Source organism: Cyprinodon variegatus, unplaced genomic scaffold (genome assembly GCF_000732505.1).
Source record: "Cyprinodon variegatus isolate N-32 unplaced genomic scaffold, C_variegatus-1.0 Scaffold2, whole genome shotgun sequence".
NCBI classification, from domain to species: domain Eukaryota; kingdom Metazoa; phylum Chordata; class Actinopteri; order Cyprinodontiformes; family Cyprinodontidae; genus Cyprinodon; species Cyprinodon variegatus.
The window spans coordinates 1,648,173-1,666,632 of NW_015150455.1; the positions used below are offsets into that span (position 1 = coordinate 1,648,173).

Genomic DNA, 18,460 nt, shown 5'->3' on the forward strand with positions numbered 1-18,460 from the left:
ACACATACTGTACTGTCTGGGCCTGCACATGTCAATGTGAATCTCCCACAGTAGCTCACATTCATCTGTCTGAGCAAAGCTTCTCAGTCTCTAGCTCTTACTCTCTCCCTCCTCTCCCTCTGTCTGTGGCTCCCTCCGCCCCTACCCTCTCAGTGTGAGCGTAGCCTGGGCGCAGAGCCAAGTGGAGTGTGTTTTTTTGAATGAATACCTGATGCGGCTGATGAGGCTGGCTGGGGGAGGAGCTGTGTCAGTAGAGTACTGAGAGAGAGAAACAGGAGGAGGGAGGGAGTAAGGGAGGGGGGGTTGGAGAGGGAAAGGAAGGGAGGCAGAAACACTCACTCACTTACAGAGAGCAGGAGACAGAAAAGCAACCAGGCAGAGAGAAGGAGAGACGGAGCTGGCGGAGTGGTGGCCTTGCATAACACTTGCTGGAGCAGCCTTTCACGCTGGTCTTGGTGGGGTCTGCAGCACTGACGAACTTCCTTTTACCAACAGCCCTTGTTGCAAGAGGCGCAACAGCCCATAAGCCAAAATTTAGAGATCTCCACCAGAGAGCTGCACAAAGGACAGAATCAGGAAGAAGAATCCTAGGAGACGTAGACGCAGACTGACACTGACTGGAAGAATCCTTGGACATGATCTGCAGGCAGTGGCTGTGGACAGACTGGTGAGCTATTCTTAGTACTATTACTCAGGGAGGGGGGGAGGAGGAAGAGAAGGGGGGGGGGTCTTTTCTTCCTGATTTGTGGCATAGTAGTAATTCTGCCCTGCTACTCCACTCATGCGCCCTCACTCTTAAGCCCCTAGAGACCGGAGTCCCAGCATCTGTCCTCTGATCAGTCCAAAGTCCCTGCTGCAGGATCTGACCCTGTTTGCTGCCTGCCTGTATGTGTGCGCATCTGTGTACACATCTCTTGCTGGTTGGGCGATGTGATTAGGAGTGTGCCAAGGACTGATGCAGAACTCTGGAGTCATTGTGAAGACAAAACAGCCTGAACCCCTCTGCCTGTTCTTACTGTCTGCTGCCACACGGACGGTCCGCCTCTTAAAGGTACAGGCAGTGCTGTTGCACAGACAGACATGGAGATGTCTCTTTGAAAAAATAGGAAAGGAAAGCCTTACAGAGCATAGATCTACTCTGTGGCACTGAGAGCAGATTTGTTTGTACTCAGGTTAAGGTGACGTCTTGTGTATATGCAGCAATTCACTGTTAAATGCCTGTACATATTGTGCTGCACAGTACCTCCCCTCTCTGTTTCATGCCGGAGCTCAGATTGATAATGATGTTTTTGTTTTCTATATATAGCCTTTCTCTGGACAGGGTAATCACTGTGTTTCTATGACTGGTGGCAAATATTGCATAGGTGGTATGCCCCCATCAGGGACATTAGGGTTCGTTTTCCACATTTGTGACATCTCAGCACACTTTCAAGAAAAAAAAAGAATTGGTTTCCTTTCTCTTTGCACCACTGCCTGATGCATCCTGCAGGGAAATGTTATTGCAATAAAGCAACTGATCAATTTAAGGTGTAAACACTCATGGCTGTGGCACAGAAGAAAGAGGTGGGGGTGGGTGGTATCGGAGGAGCTGGCAACTGCAGCATGAGCGAGGAGATACAACCCTGCTAGGAAGCCTCTCACCTGGGCAGAGGGTTTAGCTGCACAAACCAGTCTCTGAGGTTTCTGTAGCTTTCTGATGTGGAAAAAATGGAACACACACTGGGGTGGGGTGCCGTGGGGGGTGATCCATCCCTCTCTATCTGATTGATGAGCTGAACAGAGCACGTCCTGTCCTCTCCACTTCAATACACTGTGTTGTCATCCCTCTGTGTGCATGTCTCAGAGGTGTCAGTCCTGAGTCAAGGTTCCCATGCTGCGTGGCTCACAGTCTTGAAGGCTCGCCTTTGTTCTCCATAGTAACATGGAAGCTTTACGTGTGCTGGTGCCACTGCTCTAATTATAGGCTGACACAGGAAAATCTGGAGAGGCTTTTTGGCTGCTGAGCTTTGTGTGTGCCGTTCGGGCTGTTCAAACTGTTGGTGTGTTAGTTGGCTTTGTCTGCCAATACTGCTTTGAAGACAGGAGATGCCAGTGCCTCAGATGTGATGTCATTACAGTGTTGACACGGTGTTGCTGAGGTGGGGTTGTTGCCAAAGAGCAGAGCAGCGTAAGCTCAGACTGTATTGGCGGCTGCGTTGCTGATCAGGGGATCTCTCGGCGAGGATGGGGGGGCAATGGCGCTCTGATGCTGCAGGCGCTGCTCAATGTGGGTCAGGGAAAAGCAGGAACTCTTGTCTTCTCCATGTCCTCCCCGTTCCTTGTCACCTTTCTTTCACTCTTTTTTTCCCCCGTTCCGCAGAGTTCTGGGTCTTGCACACCCTTTCTTTCTTTTCCCTTCCCTCTCTTCCTTCTGTTGCTGTTCTCTCAATCTCTTCTGCTTCCCTCCTTTGTTGCATTTGCACAATCTTTCCTGCTGTAAACTGAACAGAGGTTCTCGCTGCATGTCTATGCAGTGACCTTGTCAAAACCATCATTAGAGCTGGATGCTTTCATATAAAAGATGATCAAAATCACCTACCCTTTTCTTTTTTCCTCCTCCCCACCCTCTGTTTTTATGTAACATGTCTGTGGTTGCCTTCTGTAGTGAACCACTGACATAAAAAAGAGCACACCAGCTTAGTCAAAAGGTAAACTGGAGCTGCTCTAAATGCAATGCACAGGAAAAAAATGAACACTTATTTGCATGCCATATATGTATAGTCTATTTTAAGTGAAGCCTCTGGCTAATGAACAACTATGAGTTCAGAGCACTGATGCACGGATAAGTCTATATGACAGAACAGCAACTACTAAAAAACTGCCTAATGCAAATATAACAACTGTTAAAATGTTTTTCAGATTGCAGTTGCAATACACCACTGTGATGTTTTCCAGAGCAGGATTGTTTTAAGATGTGCTTTGGTCTTAGTCCCTCTTTTAGTAGCTGAAAGCTTAAGCCTCTGGGAACTACTAATCTAGATCTATACTAGACAAGACATCAAGAGAGTTTATCTACTACCGTTACGATTAGGGCTGAAACATTTAATACGATTAAGCATGATTAATCGATTACTGAAATAATCGTCTAACTAATTCAGTAATCGATTTACCATAAAGTGGAGTATAGAGACAATAAAACATGCCTTTAACTGACAGAGCAACACAGTTAGAGCAGTAATCATATCAAAATTGTAAAAAAATATACATAAATATTTTGCATTTAATAGAAAAAATATTTTCGTCTGTCAACATGCTCTATCCAAAACTCCTCAATTGGAAAAGTGTTAGTTTCACCTTGTTTAATTTTGGAAAAAGTCTTCTTTAAGGAACCTTTGGCTATCCGATTATTAATCGATTAATCGAAAAAAATTAATCAAATTGCAAAATAACCGTTATTTGCAGCCCTAGTTATGATATTATGTTGTTTTTTAAAATCAATATACAAGAATTTTGAGCTATGTTTAAACCAGGTGTGCTATGGGATTATTTTGCTTTACATGTATACCAGTCTTCTCTATTCCTGTCATTGATTGAAATATAGAGGTGCTCATTCATTGTTTACTGTAATTTCACAATGAATGACAGGAAAAAGAATACCTATTAGTTGTTCTTGTTTGATTTTTGGCTGTTTTTATCTTCAGAGTCCACTAATGTTGAACCCCTCCTAGGGGGTACATTCAAAACTTGTATTCTTGTGCATGAAAAAAATACTGTCAAATGTCTCGATGCTTGGTGTTACCTAGCGGTATAGAGAAATGAACTAACCCCCAGGGTAGAAGCCTTTTTTTTTGTGATCGATTTTCAGACTTGATGAATTTTAAGATATTTTTACAAACAACTTTGTTTCTATAACAGGCATGCTGTGCATTTTAACATTTAGGATATTATTAATAGATAATAATGTAAGAAGTAGTTCTAGAAATACATAATGTAATAATTAAGTTTACTCTGTTTTCAGATTTTTTTTCGAGACCGTGGAAGAGGCAGATTGATCAAAGATGATTCCTCATGAAGTTTGCGGAACACATTTTCAGAACTGGAGGGACTTCATCTTCTTTGGTGTGGCAGCTGAAGTTGTCCATTTGTAACAACATAAAGAGTCAGAGCCACAGAGAACTCTTGGAAGCCCCAGAAAAATACCACTGAGAAAATATTCTCATAGGGAAAGACCTTAGTACATAGGAACATTAAGACTTGTTGGGCACAATGAAAGCCAATCAAGAGCGGAGTAATGGATGTCTGCCTCCCAAGAAACGTGAGATCCTGGCAATGGAGCAGAGGCCAGTAGTAGTAGCCGCTGCTACTCCTCCTGCTGTGGTGCCGACTGATAGTACCCACACAGAAAACTTAGCATGGCTTGCAAGTGTGGCCAGTGAACGCTGCAAGTCCAGAGAAACAGAAAGTCCAAGATGTCCTGTTCCCTCAACTTCTTCTTCTTCTCCTACCACGTCTATCCCCTCCCCAGCAACTCCCATTTCGGCTGTGCCCCTGGCCTCTCTGCCAGCAGTTTATCCAGCTACCCTTCCCCAACAGCCTGGGACAATCCAGTTTGCTCAGCTGGGACCAAACGTGCAATTCATCAGCTCTGGGCCCTATGCTGGCTATATTTCCTCCCATATCATTCCAGCTAATGCTAGTTCTGCCCCTAACAGCTCTGCATTAGTAGGACAGCGCACCCAGATAGATGGCTACACCACTGCCCTAATATCTCCCAACACCAAAGGAGAACAGCAGTTTCAAATTGGACTCTCTCCTACAGAATTGGCTCCAGTTACACTTCCAGGTTCCCCCCAAGTAACTAATCAGTACATCCATCTGGACAGCAGAGCACCATTGACTGTAAGCGGAAATGCTGTAGCATCATCTACAGGTCACCTTCAGCTACACCCTCATGCAGCTGTCCTCCCACCAACTCTTACACTTGCCCCATCGCAGCTTCTGGTTCAGTATGCAGATGGTTCAGCTTCAAAGAAACCAGAAGGCCATGTTAAGGGTGTACTGAATGGAGAAGTGGAAGTAGTCAAACAAGCCAAAGTTTCAGGAGCCAACCATCAGCCCATACAGAGCTATGAGGCCAGGCATATCCTCCTACCTGCTGACTATGGCCAAAACCCTACAGGTTTGCAGACCTCCTTGGTGCTTGTTGCCCAGCCAAACCATGGAGTGGAACATGAAGCTGGCTCAAATAAAATTTCCTTGGTCCAAACAGAGAAAGGAAGCATCTGTTTTGGGAAGCCTGTATCCAGGGCCTCTTCTTTCACTTCACTTTCTTCCTCAGAGGTGGTCAAGTCTGTTGCTCCTCATGCTGTCATTCAGACCAGTCTGCCTGCCGAGGAACTGCCAGCCAGTCTCTACTCGTCCACCCAGCCTCCTATCATTGGCTACATTACCAGTGCAAACCAGCACACTGTTAGCTACCATGCAGCACTGCCTCAGCACCTGGTCATCCCAAGTGGCCAGTCCCTCCTCATACCAGTCAGCAGTGCCAACAATGGCACAGAAATAGAGGTCAATCGCACTGTCAGTGCTCTTACTGCCACTACTACCCCTCAAATATCCACCGCCATGCCACATGCCTACTTGGCAACAGCTTTGTCCAAATGTGAAGCTCTTGGCCCAGACGTAAATCAACCCCCTACTGTCAAACCACAGGCCACAGCCTTACCATCACTGCCCACAAACCCAGTCGCCACAGTGGTTGCAGCTCCTTCCCAAACTCCCACTTCTGTTCCCACTCCTTCCCCGGCTTCCATCCAAGCCTCCCCCTCCATCTCTTCCCCATCTTCTCCCGTGGCTCTTCCACCATTCTTTATGCGAGGATCTATCATCCAGCTAGCTGATGGGGAATTAAAGCGTGTAGAGGACCTCAAGACAGAAGACTTTATTCAGAGCGCTGAGATCAGCAGTGAACTAAAGATAGACTCCAGCACTGTGGAGCGCATAGACAGTGGTCAAAGTCCCAATGCAGTGCTCATTCAGTTTTCAGTAGGGGAGCTCAAAGCCCAGGTAAGTCATTAACAAGTTATCTATTTGGGATATCTATAAACATTATACAGAAATGTGTGTAATTTCATATCAGAAAGATTTAAGCATGTCAGACAAGATTAAAAACAGATTTTCACAATGTGTGTTTTGCTGTGTGCTCTTAGAAAAAGGTTAACTGTTTCCCTTCCTTGTGTTTATACTCCTGTCTAGGTGTGTGTCGAGGTGCTGGTGGAGTATCCGTTCTTTGTTTTCGGCCAGGGCTGGTCATCTTGCTGTCCTGACAGAACCACACAACTGTTTGAGTTGTCATGTGCCAAGCTTTGCGTCGGTGACGTCTGTGTGTCATTGACCCTACGCAGTTTAAGGAATGGCTCCCTGACAGACTGTCAGGCTTTGGGAACCAAGCTGAAGATGGGTTCACTCTCTGACCCACCCCACTGCATTGATCCCAATATGACAGACACTATAAATCCCAACCCTCCGGGCAGTAATGGTACTCTCCTCATGAAGGCTTCCACTGCCAACAGGGTGGAGAGACTGAACATTTCTGGATCTGGAGATGGAGAAACTATTCGGCTGGTACCATCTCCAGAAAGGGTGGAGGGGATGTACAAAGGTGCATCAGTGGTGGCAGGTTCTGGGAGGAGAGAAATAAGACAAGATTCAATAAAAACAGACATATCCGCACTCTCTAAACCACAGTGCAATGATCCAGAGAGACCTTTTGTTCGCAAGAGACGCTGGTCGGCTCCGGAGCGAGACCAGACTGAGAAAGCTGAAGAGGAACCTCCTGTGACTCTGCCTAAGCCCTCTTTTTTACCACATGAGGTGAAAATCAGCATAGAGGGCCACTCGAGTGCTGGGAGTGAAAGATGTTTGAAGAAAAGAGTTGACTGTTAGGAGAACTTTGAAGTACCCGTTATTTGCTTTGTGTCCAGCCTCTCTTTTTTCACTCAATCCTGACTACTGTAATATAGAGTTTTTTACAGGATTTACATGTTTTCTTTCAAACAAGGAAGAAGTAAAGTAGAGCACCTTGATGTGGTAAGACGCAAGATGAGTGCAATTTCTGCTGAAAGCAACAATGAATGCAAATGAAATGTTGATCATGAACGGGGAACGTCTGTTGTAGGACGGAATAATGCGGGACCGAAATGAGTTTTCTTACAAAATAATAAAGCACAGGACGTTGTGTTTAAAGGGGTGTGTTGAGGCATAAGTGGAAGGTCGAGTAAGAGATGTTTGGTGTTTTAATGACAATGGTTTTTGTCTCAGTCTGAATCGAGATTTGTATTTTCATCTATAATTTTCACACCATCATGATAGCGGGTGGCCTTATTCCTCTATATGATTGTGTGTTTGCCTGTTCACATGTATGCTTGTTTTGTTCTTGCTGTCAAATGGAGCACAGGATGTGAGATGATACTGTTAGCTGCAAAATTGTTCAAGTTGTGAAATTCATGACTAAGAAGGCTTGAATGTAATCCCCTAAATAGTGACTCACCAAGTCATGCATGTGCTGTTTGTTACAACCCGATTTGTAAAATGAGAATATCGCTCTGAGTGTGATGCAATACTATCGCAACAGGCTGGTTTTAACAGTTATGTGTAGATACATCACTACAGTATTTCCACTAAATACCAATAAATGAGTTCAGTTACAGCTATATGAACATTTTACAGGGATATGAAATATGGCTTACTAACTTGACTAAATGTTTCCTGAGCACATACAACTGCTTACAATGGGCTATTCTGCAGTCCAATGCATCTCTACCAGTGTGTTTATGTTTTGATACAACTAAATAAATTAAAACTATAAAAAAGTAGACTAAAGCAGCCCTGAAGTACAATATATTGTGGGGTCTGGTTTCTTCACACCGCTCCTATGGCATTATGTTTATTATCATGGATAGATGAACTGTTTGAAAGTAATGTCCCATGACTCTTAACCATTATAGAACAACTTTATGTTGCACTGGAGAGCCTTAGCTCAGCATTCATATAATTCAGCTCACTTTTATTATAATAGTCTAGGGCAATTTGTATCATAAAAAAATGGCTGATGTTATAAAATAACCTAAGAACAACCATTTTGACCTTGAAGAAATAATGGAACAGTCATATCCCTACTTAAACACTTGAAATAATAACATCAAGCCATCTTTGGCTTTAAAACTGTGGAAAATTTAATCAATACTGACCACCAATCTTTGTTATAGTTGAGCAGGGATTTAGCACTTTAAATAAATAGAAATTTTACACCTTATAAATAAAACACCTGCAAATATAGCATATTCTATAGATACCTGTTCTGAAAAAAAATTGTATTTGAAAAAAGGTCTTGCTTGTGTCTTTGCCTCCTGTTTACATAAACCAGGATTATACTGCAGCCCATATGCCTCAGAAGTCAGAACTCAAATCTGGTAATAAAGGTGTACTAAGCATAACCATGTTCCAATTTTAGATATTTCTGTGATTAGCTAGTTTTTATAACTTTGTTTTTGTTTTGTTTTTTGAAAAGAAGCTAGAAAAAAATCTGACTGCTGCCTACAAAATAAAATAAAGCATTAATATTGCAAAGCGCTGCAGAATTTTAGTAAAGGTAGGTGTAAAACTGGCAAAAGTCGTTGCTGCAAAAATAAGGCAATCAGTGGGTCAGAAATCGGGCAACAAAAAATAAGCCTTTAAACAAGCTGATATTTTGCTAGTTGGGTTTGCAACCGGATGGACCACAAGTCTAAAACAATTTGACAGCATTTAATGTGTTATTCATTTAGTCACAGTGGCAAACTTTTTAATAGCAGAGGTTAGTATAAGTTATATTAGATCAAGTTAGCAAATAATATGAGCAGTGCAAAAAATTGCACAAAAAAAACGTTTGGCTAATAACGCAAATCTTGTAATGATATAATGAGAAATGATGTTAATATTTATATCCATTTATCTGCTAATGAAATTCAGCTTGAAACTCCAAATAGTGGTCAAGGTAAATATTAATTGGACTGCTTATTTCCTAATTTCCATATCATGTGGAAACTTCATAGAAAGATAAATATTGTATTAAGTGAATTGAGGACATTGCTTTAATGGGTTCAGTTGCTATCTCTATTAAGCTCTGAAAAGGTTAAAATGTACTTCATTTGGTGATTTTAACTGCATAAAAAGATGCTGCTGCTACAGTTTGTTCTAACCAAAAATGACATTGAAGAAAAGCAGTGTGTGCTACCTAAAAAATGACAAAGATTTCAGCATTTTGGGCGACTAATCTCATTGGTACCTCTATAACAAACACCAAGGCTTTGATATTTAGCATGCATGAAGTTTACAGCAGTACAGTGGGTTTTACATTGAGATTTTAACATCAATTTGCCTTTCTCAGGTCGACACCTGATATATGCTAGAGCAATGGCGTTGTGATCTAAACACCAAACTTTCCTTGTTTCCATTTTAGAAGAAAAAAAAAAGATTCATACTACAGTTCATACTCAGGAAGGGAACGTAGTTAACAGATTGTATTTGAGGTATGTATGTGTGTGTGTGTAAGTGAAGGCCTGAGATAGTATTTCCATGTCATCAGTCACGTGTATGTGTGTGGATCGATGTTTATGTGTGTTGAAAAGCAGCACTTTGATGGAACATGCAGTTGGAGCTTGATGGCAATGGTGAACCTCTCTCACAGTTTTTAGATATAATGATATGAGACTGTTTCTTATCACTTTACATGTTTTGCAGGTTTATCACAGAGAGAAACCAATATAGAATGTAAACAGACATGAAACAAACTTTATTTTTCTGAGGATTTATAGAGCTACTATTAAGCGAAAGGCAGAGATGCTATAGAGCAAACTAGTCATGTACAGTGAAATTGTATCTTAGAGAGTGTACAGAGTGTAATCTAACCTTTTAATGTACTGTATGTGCCACAACGCCTCCTTCTTCAATCATTCCATTGACTCACTGATACCTACAACTTCTGCTCTTGTTTGTTTCAACTCTGGTATTGATCAAATGTTCATGAATGTGGGAACAACACTACGGTGGGCCTCCTCAGAGTTTAGTTGGTGTGAAAAATGGATTGCAGTTTTATCCTAATAGCCATTTAACTCCTATGGGAGGGGTTTATTGTATACCCAGAAATCAGACTGTTCTGTTTGTGTGTGACTGCTCAGGCTATATATATATATATTAAAAAAAACAACACTGCCCTCTGACTGTTCTCCTGTAACTATGTGGTGTTATATCCTTCACTGTTACAAAAAGGAACTACTGTTTGTCTTAATAGCTATTTTATCTTCCTCACATGGCTCACCTATGTAGTTTTCAAAACGTAATTGTTTTTTAGATACAGAGCGGACCCGTTATGATAAGGACCAATACGTTAGACCTGGTGTTTATTTCTAAATGAAAATTCTAGGGACACATTTATGGGCTGATGTGAAATAAGTGAGATGTAGCATCAAAAATAAGTTGTTGTTTTGTGTTTTCCATAAACCTGTGACTCTGGAATTGAAATGCTGATGGCTCCCTTTTTAAAATTTCCTCACGTTTTTTTTCTGGATCTATGATTTTAGAATCTGAAGAATATATAGTTTAATTTGCAACAAACAACTGCAGGAAAAACAATACAAGGAAATGAAAAGCACAAGCCAATATATTTTCTGTGAGACAAAATATTGAAATTGGCTCACTGACTGCAAATGAAATTAATTTAACCAGCTAAACCACGCATGATGAAAAATACATTTTATTAAAAGAAATACCATGATATAAATTATGTTTGTTACAAATGATTCATGCATTAATAAAGATGAGTTAAATCAATTATAATCAGTTTAAAATACATTCAACTAATTCTTTTGTCCGTAGCAGAAAACCTGTAAGGTAAAAAAATTGACTGCTGCTTTATCGGTATGTCACATTCAATGTCATTTGGTTAATTTATTTGCAATTTTTATTAAATTCCTTCAAAGTCATGTAAAAACTAAACATGTTGCTATTTTAGAAAATCTGAGTCATGGATTTTACAAACAGAAGCTATAAAACTTAAGTCCCTGCATAAATGTTTGCAGCAAAGAACGTTTCATAATTTAACATCATTAGAGCTGAAAGTAAATACTGACAGAAAACTTTTTATCTATGGTAAATCAAGTTTGTTTTGTATTTATTATAAAAAAGCCAAGACATTTCTTACTTGCACTAATAATAAGGTTTGAACATAGCCAGTAAACTCTCCATGACTGACCTTATGTTTTATAAAGGAAATCCAGCCTTTATTATGATTAGACAGTTTTCTTTACACTTTTTTACCATCTGCATTTCAAATCAAACCTCAGGCATTGGCCTTGAGTTTTGGATCAAGATGCTATGTTGACCTTTTTACATCGTCTGCTGTTACTGGAAGTTTTCTGCCAGCAAACAAATCCATGCTTTATTCTGTCAGCTGAAATAAACTGTAATACAAATCTTTAGAAATTGATTACAGATGTTTGTATTTTTTTTTTCTTTTTGTTTTGAAAAATGAAGTAATTTAGTTTTTGGACATTCTTCTTTTCATTGTGGTTTAATTTTTATTGTGATATGTTCCAAATAGATTGATAAATAAAGTTTGAAGATTATATAAACATGAGCCGTCAAGAACAAATCACATTGCAGTTTGAGAGAAAAGGTAAACAAAACTTTCCTTTCCTAACTATGTTACTGTCTGTGATACATTTTGTACGCATCAGAGTATATATATGGTAAAAAAAAAAAAAACAACAACAAAAAAATGTTATCCCTAATAGATTTAGATCTAAAAATGTTTATTCAATTCTACATTCTATTAGAGAATGGAATCTTTTAAAAAGATTGTAAAATGATGTGCAAGGAGTAGGCCTGCAAATTTTGAAAAAAGTAAAGAATGCTTCATTTTAAAGGCAAATATGGCATGTTGAAATATATTGGGCGATTGTCAGTAATCAGTGTAGAAATCTTTATTGGTCTCACAGTATTCAAACCCTTTTTATATTCTTGTCAGCTGGATAATTTATATATTTCCATTGGTATTAAGAAAATTTAACTTTGGTAATGAGCTCCAAGTCTTCGAGGTTGGGAACGCCTCCTTGCCATTGCTCTAATTATTAGGTCACTTATTGCAGACACGCTATCAGGACAACCTACCTTAGTAACTCTACTTGATAATGATTCCTTATGTCATATTAAGCCTTTTTGGAAAATATATCTAAATCTACCAGAGGTATAAAAAAAAGTTTGACCTTAGGTGTACACTTCATATTTTAACTGGTTTCACATTAGAGACATACAGTACAGCTCCCTCCTCATTTGGATATTTTATCATGATATATTTACCATCTAAAGGGTCAGGATGCAGTTATCAACCTAAAAACTGAGAATTCCGTGATATATAAAACTAGGATATCTGCATATATGTATAGCTAGTGGTCCCAATTACTGCTTCACTACTGAGTTCTTTGAAAGCATTTTTTTTTAATTTTTATTAATTTGAATGGGATTTTTTTTATCCAAAGAATAAAACTGACTCAACATTTGTTTTCCTGTCAGTGCATGACCACATTTGTGGAGTAATTGATGCCTCTATTATAGGCTTCTGATACATTGCACTAGGGGCAGGTTTTAGCGCAAGGTCCACGAGTTAATACGCTGTTAATTGTTATGAAATGTTAAATATAAACAGCCCTGTGTAAAAAGTAAGAAGGCTACAGAGCTTTTACTTGCTGAGAGATTGCTTGCTGGCTTAAAGTTTTCTAATTAAGTTTCTGGTCAGTAAAACAACTTTTTCTCCAGGCTAATATGAAAGGACCCCAGCTGATGCTGACAACTTCACATCTACTGGGATTTAAAACTGACCAGTGAAAGTGAGCAGCTGTAAAGTCTTCAGATTGGAAAAGGATATAAAAAAAGGAACAGATAAAAATCATTTAAGGTGGTGCATATTAATGTGAAACGGCTTGAAAACAAACACCAGCATAGAGCAGGTTTATTATAAATTAGGAACCATCTTTATTCACAAGCACATCAAAGTTGGCTCCAGTAAATTAGTAATTTTACAGTGTTTCAGTACAAAGTGAAGGACGGAATAAAAGTGCCACATGGTGGGGATTTTTTGAAACTGCACTTTGCTATATGGATGTGTTAAAACAAAAGTTGTCAGTGAAACAAGCAACAGAAAACCTAAGAGAAACATCAGTTCGCCTGTTTGACATGTTAAAAAATGTAAATAGCCAAACGTCTTCCGTTATAATGTCGGTCTGTTTTTATTCCTGCTAGACTCTGATCCCCTTGTACAGACCCTTTGAAATCATTTGAATAGTCATTGTTCAGTTAAATAAAACACAAGGTGTTTTTACCTAAGATGTTTTCTTTTGCACCAGCTCAAACAACCCAGGAAGCAACGGGAGTCAAAGACTTTAAAAATGTTTTTGTAATTGAAGTGTGTTTGGATGAATCTCTTTGTAAGATGCGGTGTGTCCTATCAGTACAGTATGTAGTAAGAACCAATAATGTTTCTTTATTTTGATGGTGTTGAGATTTGCTGTTAAATTCCTCCTTAAAATGTTTAATTTGACTTTTTCCCCCCACATATATTCAATGAAATAAAGAGTATGAAGAAAAATGCAGCCTGAAGTTTTCTCAATGATAATTCATTTTAAAATTTTAAAGGAGCCTCAAGGAATTTCTACCACTAGATATTTGCATTTTTTTGTGCCATTAGATCAACATTAATGCCATTTTAATGCAAATTAATTTTAAAGAGTAAGTACATTTTTTGATAAATACATTTTTTTTTTTTACATAATTTTAATAATATGATAAGTGTTGCACACATTTTTCTTTTTTGCTGCATGTTTTCATTGCTTAGGTGCAAGAATCAGTGGTGACTTTTCCTACTAAGACCTTTAAAAAAGCCCGGTAAGAAGAAAGCCTTTGACACATGCTTAATACTATGTTTAAAGGAAAAAACACAGCATATCACTCTGAGCTCACCTTCCCCACTGCAAAACTTGATGGTGATGCTATCAAGTTGCCAACTCCGTGTTAAAGGTCTGAAATCAAAGTGCATGGGAAGAGTACTGCAGATAAATACAAGAAAATCCTCAAAGAATATCTGAGCCCAACAACCTTAACCCATATCCCTATCTACAACGTAATGATACAGAGCAGAGCATATTCATGCAGAGGATGACTCAGCTAAAGCAGAGATCTGTGGCATTACTTAAAAAATTACTTTTCACAAAGTTCGATGAGTATAAAAGCACTAGAAGGTGAAAGGGATATGGTTTTGGGAAGCTACAGGATAACTATAACATTGTCTCCTACATTGTTATTTTATACTGCTAATTGTAAAATATGTTTAGCCAGTATTATGAATTGGACAAATATTACCATCCAGTTGTACATATCTTCCTTTTTTCACTCCAGAGTATGAACACTAATGCACAACAGATGATATTTTAAAACCTTATTCATTCTGTCCAATGCCTTATATAAATTACGGTTTTCAGATAAGAATTTATGATTTAGAGCATTTTTTTAAACAAATAAACAATGATGCCATTTGCAAAGAATGAAAGAAGCAACTCATGCTCTGACAATGCATTGGAAATGTACTTTATAAAAGCCTTTCATGTTTTTATTAACAGACTATGACCTTAAATCTCCTTTATGGGTAATGCAGCAAATAGACAGCATTTGAATGCTTTTTTCACTTTGTGTTTTATTTGTTACACAAAGAGAGCTTTTATTTCTATCCTTTTTATCACACACAGAGATACAGTAGTTACAATGAAAATTGCATTGGATATAATAGGTGGATAAATGTCCATGTATAAAAAACCCCAACAGAGCCAGGAAAGATTGATTAGATGTTCTCCTTCAACAAGGGAAGAGGTTTGTTTTGTTTCCAGCTGCTGCTTCGTAGCAAATGTTGTTAATTAAAAAAGGGGTTAAATGAGGTGTTACATCTAATTGTTTGTGTTCTGCAAATGTAGAAATAAATTTGAATTATTTCGTAAAAACTTTGCTTCCAATAAACATTTCTTTACTACATGAATAACTAAAGAAAAATATTGAAACAGAAACTTCCATCAGTATTTTAAAAAGTGCAAAAACGAAATGAAAGCTCTATCCTCAACTCTTTGTTACTCAATGCACTAAAATCTATACAGCTTAAAGCCACAGGGTGGCGCTGCTTTGCTTTTGTCTATTTATCTGTTTTCATGCAGAGCCAGGATTCAAGGCTGCATTATTTTTGTTGCACCATTTGGGGGAGCAACAGTCCTTCCTCTAAAGTAAACTTAATTTATCATGGGAAACTGAAAAGATGTAAACCTTTTTACATATTTAATAAAACACTGTACTACTGACCCATTTTATGTGAAGGTTAGCGACCTATTAAAAATTCTGCTGCTTTGATAATTCTTTTATACTGATGAAAAAAAAAAATCACATTTAATGCATAAACCTTAAATCATATCCTATAAAGCATATCTTAAAATGATAAACCTTAAATCATATACCATGAAGCATATCTTAAAATGATTAGCCTTAAATCTTGATTCCAGCAATGCTGATGCTTAATTTCTGACGATTGGTGCGTGAAAAATTAGAAACATGAAAAAACCTGTAACCTGCTGTGTAACAGAACAGCAGATGTGTTTTTTCCCCCACTTATCAAGTCTTATCCTTGGAAAATAAAATAAAAGTAAAACAAAAAGTTGTTAGCAAACCTTAAACAAGCAATGCAATGCTTCAGCTATAAATATGTTGTTTTTTCCTTCAAAGATAAAACCCCAGAGCTGCAACGAGACAATAAGTTATTTATTTGGTAAAGGTTTCAACAGGCTGGTACTTGTCTAAAAATATGTTGCCTTCTGAAATAACAGTTATCTAACGCACCACCCAACCAATCTTACAGTATATATACACACACAATGAAGACATGAAGCTCTAAAAAAGTAGTGCCAGTGTAACAACAAGCTTCAGCATCACACAACGCCCAAATATTGCACATACATTTATAAATATACACTTTGACTTTGTGCCCCTTTTTAAAAACTTTGCGTGTGGTAGCGTGTTTACTGAATGTAAATTTGAACAGCATGGATTTCAGCCTTGTTTGAGGGGAAACAGGGAGAAATTAAATCCTGTGGTGGATTATAAACACATACACTTCTTGCACACAGATTTGCAGGAATTTACACACACACATACACTCATTCACTGTAAAACCTATTAAAAGCACTTGTGCTGAGATCTAAGTTCTCTTTGTGCTGCACAAAGACAAGAAAAACTTTAAGTATTGTCCTTTCAATATAATCCACTTGGTCTTCAGTTGTGGTGCTTCATTGCAATGTATAAACAATGGACATGTGTGGGTAATTTAGCCTGATATGTGTGTTGTTCTGCTCCACTTTGCGTGCCGTGACCTCAGTTGTTGTGGCTCCAGAATGCGTGGCGCTGCTGTTTTTTTCTTGCAGTCAGTTTCTTAAAAAAAAAAGATAGAAGTCTTCCAAATCAGGGGAATGGAGCTTCCAACTATTGCAGATCTCAGATCTGATTTTTGTCATTCAGAAGGTGCACTTTCCTCCTAAATCATAAACTTCGAACCAAGTGTTGTAATTCATTTTCTTTAGGCCTCCCCGGTTTGATCAGATGTTAGCTTCTCCTGGTCGGAGATGTTGTCATCTGCTGGCGGCCGTGCTCGGTCGAAGAAACCGCACTGCGGGAATCACATTCACAAGTTAATATGTAACATGGTAATAAAAATATTGTCTGACATCTTGAAAATATTGTAAAGAACTTTAAAAAACATTATCTTAATTATTGGTTATTCTGGATCAAAGTCTTTCAAAGTTTTTCTCTGTAGTTTGGTTGCTTGGAAGTTAATTGAAAGCTAAATCATTTTGAATCCATTACTCAGATTGGTCAATCTGACTATGATCAATACACTTTTCTTATTTTCCAACCCCTTTCTGTAAACTAAAGCTTTTTTTTAAATTGAACTCTACACCATCTTTGTATCAAAGGCAGCGAAATCCAACTAGTCAAGTGAATTACAGTATTTGCATGCAGTGCAATCCATCTTTGCTGACATATAATCTCACCGAATTTTTCATTCAAGCAGACCGAAGAGATTATGATTCATTTCCCTGTGAAGCTGTGTTTCATTCTATTATCTAAACATACTCAGTTTAATTTTAACCAATTAATTATTTAGGCATTTAAAAAGCTTTTCAGATACAACTTTGCATCTCTAACTAAAACTGCTTTTATAACTTAAACAAAGAGAATTTGGAAGGCTTTTACAAAATCTTGCTGGTTGCTGCAAAGAGGGATCTGATTAAGAGGCTGCTTGTCATTAATTGTAGCCTTCAGGTACCTGCATTGTTCTCTCATGTCACCTAAGGCCTTACACCACAGCTTTAATATGAATCATCCCACAGCTGGTTGAAGGTGCTTCTTGTAACTTATCATTGTGATGCAGCTGCTGTGTGCAGGAGATTTTGAGAATTACTCTGACAGCATCCAGAAGGATTTCCCCCAGGAGCTAAGTTAAACAACTCCTGATTGTCATGCCAATACATACAGTAATGTGATCAGTACTCTTGCATAAAAAAATCCATTTGTACCGGTATCCGCTGGTTAGGGAAACATATGCAAAATATCTTGATCAACATTCGGAACAAATATTCAGGCACCCTGTCAGGGCCTGTAGGATCAACATTTTTATGTCTTTCTTTCAATATTTTATTCATTTTGTAATTTGGTTTTATCTTGCAGTGCTGTTATGGTGTGCACACATACCAGCAATGAAAGGTATTTTCTTTTCTTAACATTTCTTTCCTTTGTTTTAATTGCCATGGTGGGGGATGAGCCTCTTTCACGAGGAACAAAGGTATGGGAATGGGCTGAGTTGGCTTAAAACTGGGCACCGGCTCGCTAACCACTGAACTATGGGGGGGAGTTTAAATGTTTGCTTTAGTTAATTGTCACCCATCATAACTGCACAGTATGCTATCATGTAAAATCACATGTTAAAAACCAGCCTAATTACTCCTGGTATTCATCACCTCGTTTCATCCACAGTTTAAGGAAACCTTGTGAATTATAAAGTGATTTATTATAAACCAGTGAATGGTGTTATCATTGCTATTATAGTACTAAAATTTATATTCTTCACTATTGGTATTCATTGTAATGGATGTTGTTGGTAGCATTACATGATAATAATTCGTTTTGTGTAGCAAAGGGATGGGATTAAATAAATTTGTCTGCTTCATAGTCCTTTTGAACAGAGACTCTTCTTTTTCAGTAATGTTTTTTCCCTTTGTATCTACATTGTTTTTTTTTATTGTTGTCTTATGTCTAATGGGGAATATGGATGAAAGACTAGATATATGTTCCAACGTTTTAA

General features: G+C 38.5%; 2 protein-coding genes across 2 annotated transcripts in view; one reads left to right on the forward strand and one right to left on the reverse strand.

Annotated features, from left to right (window-relative positions):
- The first annotated feature begins 340 nt into the window (after window positions 1-340).
- LOC107081945 (ataxin-1-like) lies at window positions 341-8,893 on the forward strand. The gene is made up of 3 exons (XM_015370331.1): window positions 341-667; window positions 3,998-6,045; window positions 6,235-8,893. Exons 2-3 carry the CDS (start codon window positions 4,246-4,248, stop codon window positions 6,922-6,924), a joined length of 2,490 nt encoding a protein of 829 aa, XP_015225817.1. The 5' UTR covers window positions 341-667; window positions 3,998-4,245; the 3' UTR covers window positions 6,925-8,893.
- Window positions 8,894-14,683: 5,790 nt separating this feature from the next.
- Window positions 14,684-18,460, reverse strand: part of itga8 (integrin subunit alpha 8) — a 57,647-nt gene continuing 53,870 nt past the window's right edge. The window contains exon 30 of the mRNA XM_015370652.1: window positions 14,684-16,765. Coding sequence (XP_015226138.1) covers window positions 16,676-16,765 — 90 coding nt within the window. The 3' untranslated portion in view covers window positions 14,684-16,675. The remainder of the gene's footprint in view (window positions 16,766-18,460) is intronic.

Excerpts from the sequence above, each read along its gene's own strand:
- LOC107081945 (XM_015370331.1), top strand. The coding sequence starts at position 4,246 with ATGAAAGCCAATCAAGAGCGGAGTAATGGATGTCTGCCTCCCAAGAAA. Across the intron at positions 6,046-6,234 it reads TAGGGGAGCTCAAAGCCCAG|GTGTGTGTCGAGGTGCTGGT; the intron begins GTAAGTCATTAA and ends ACTCCTGTCTAG.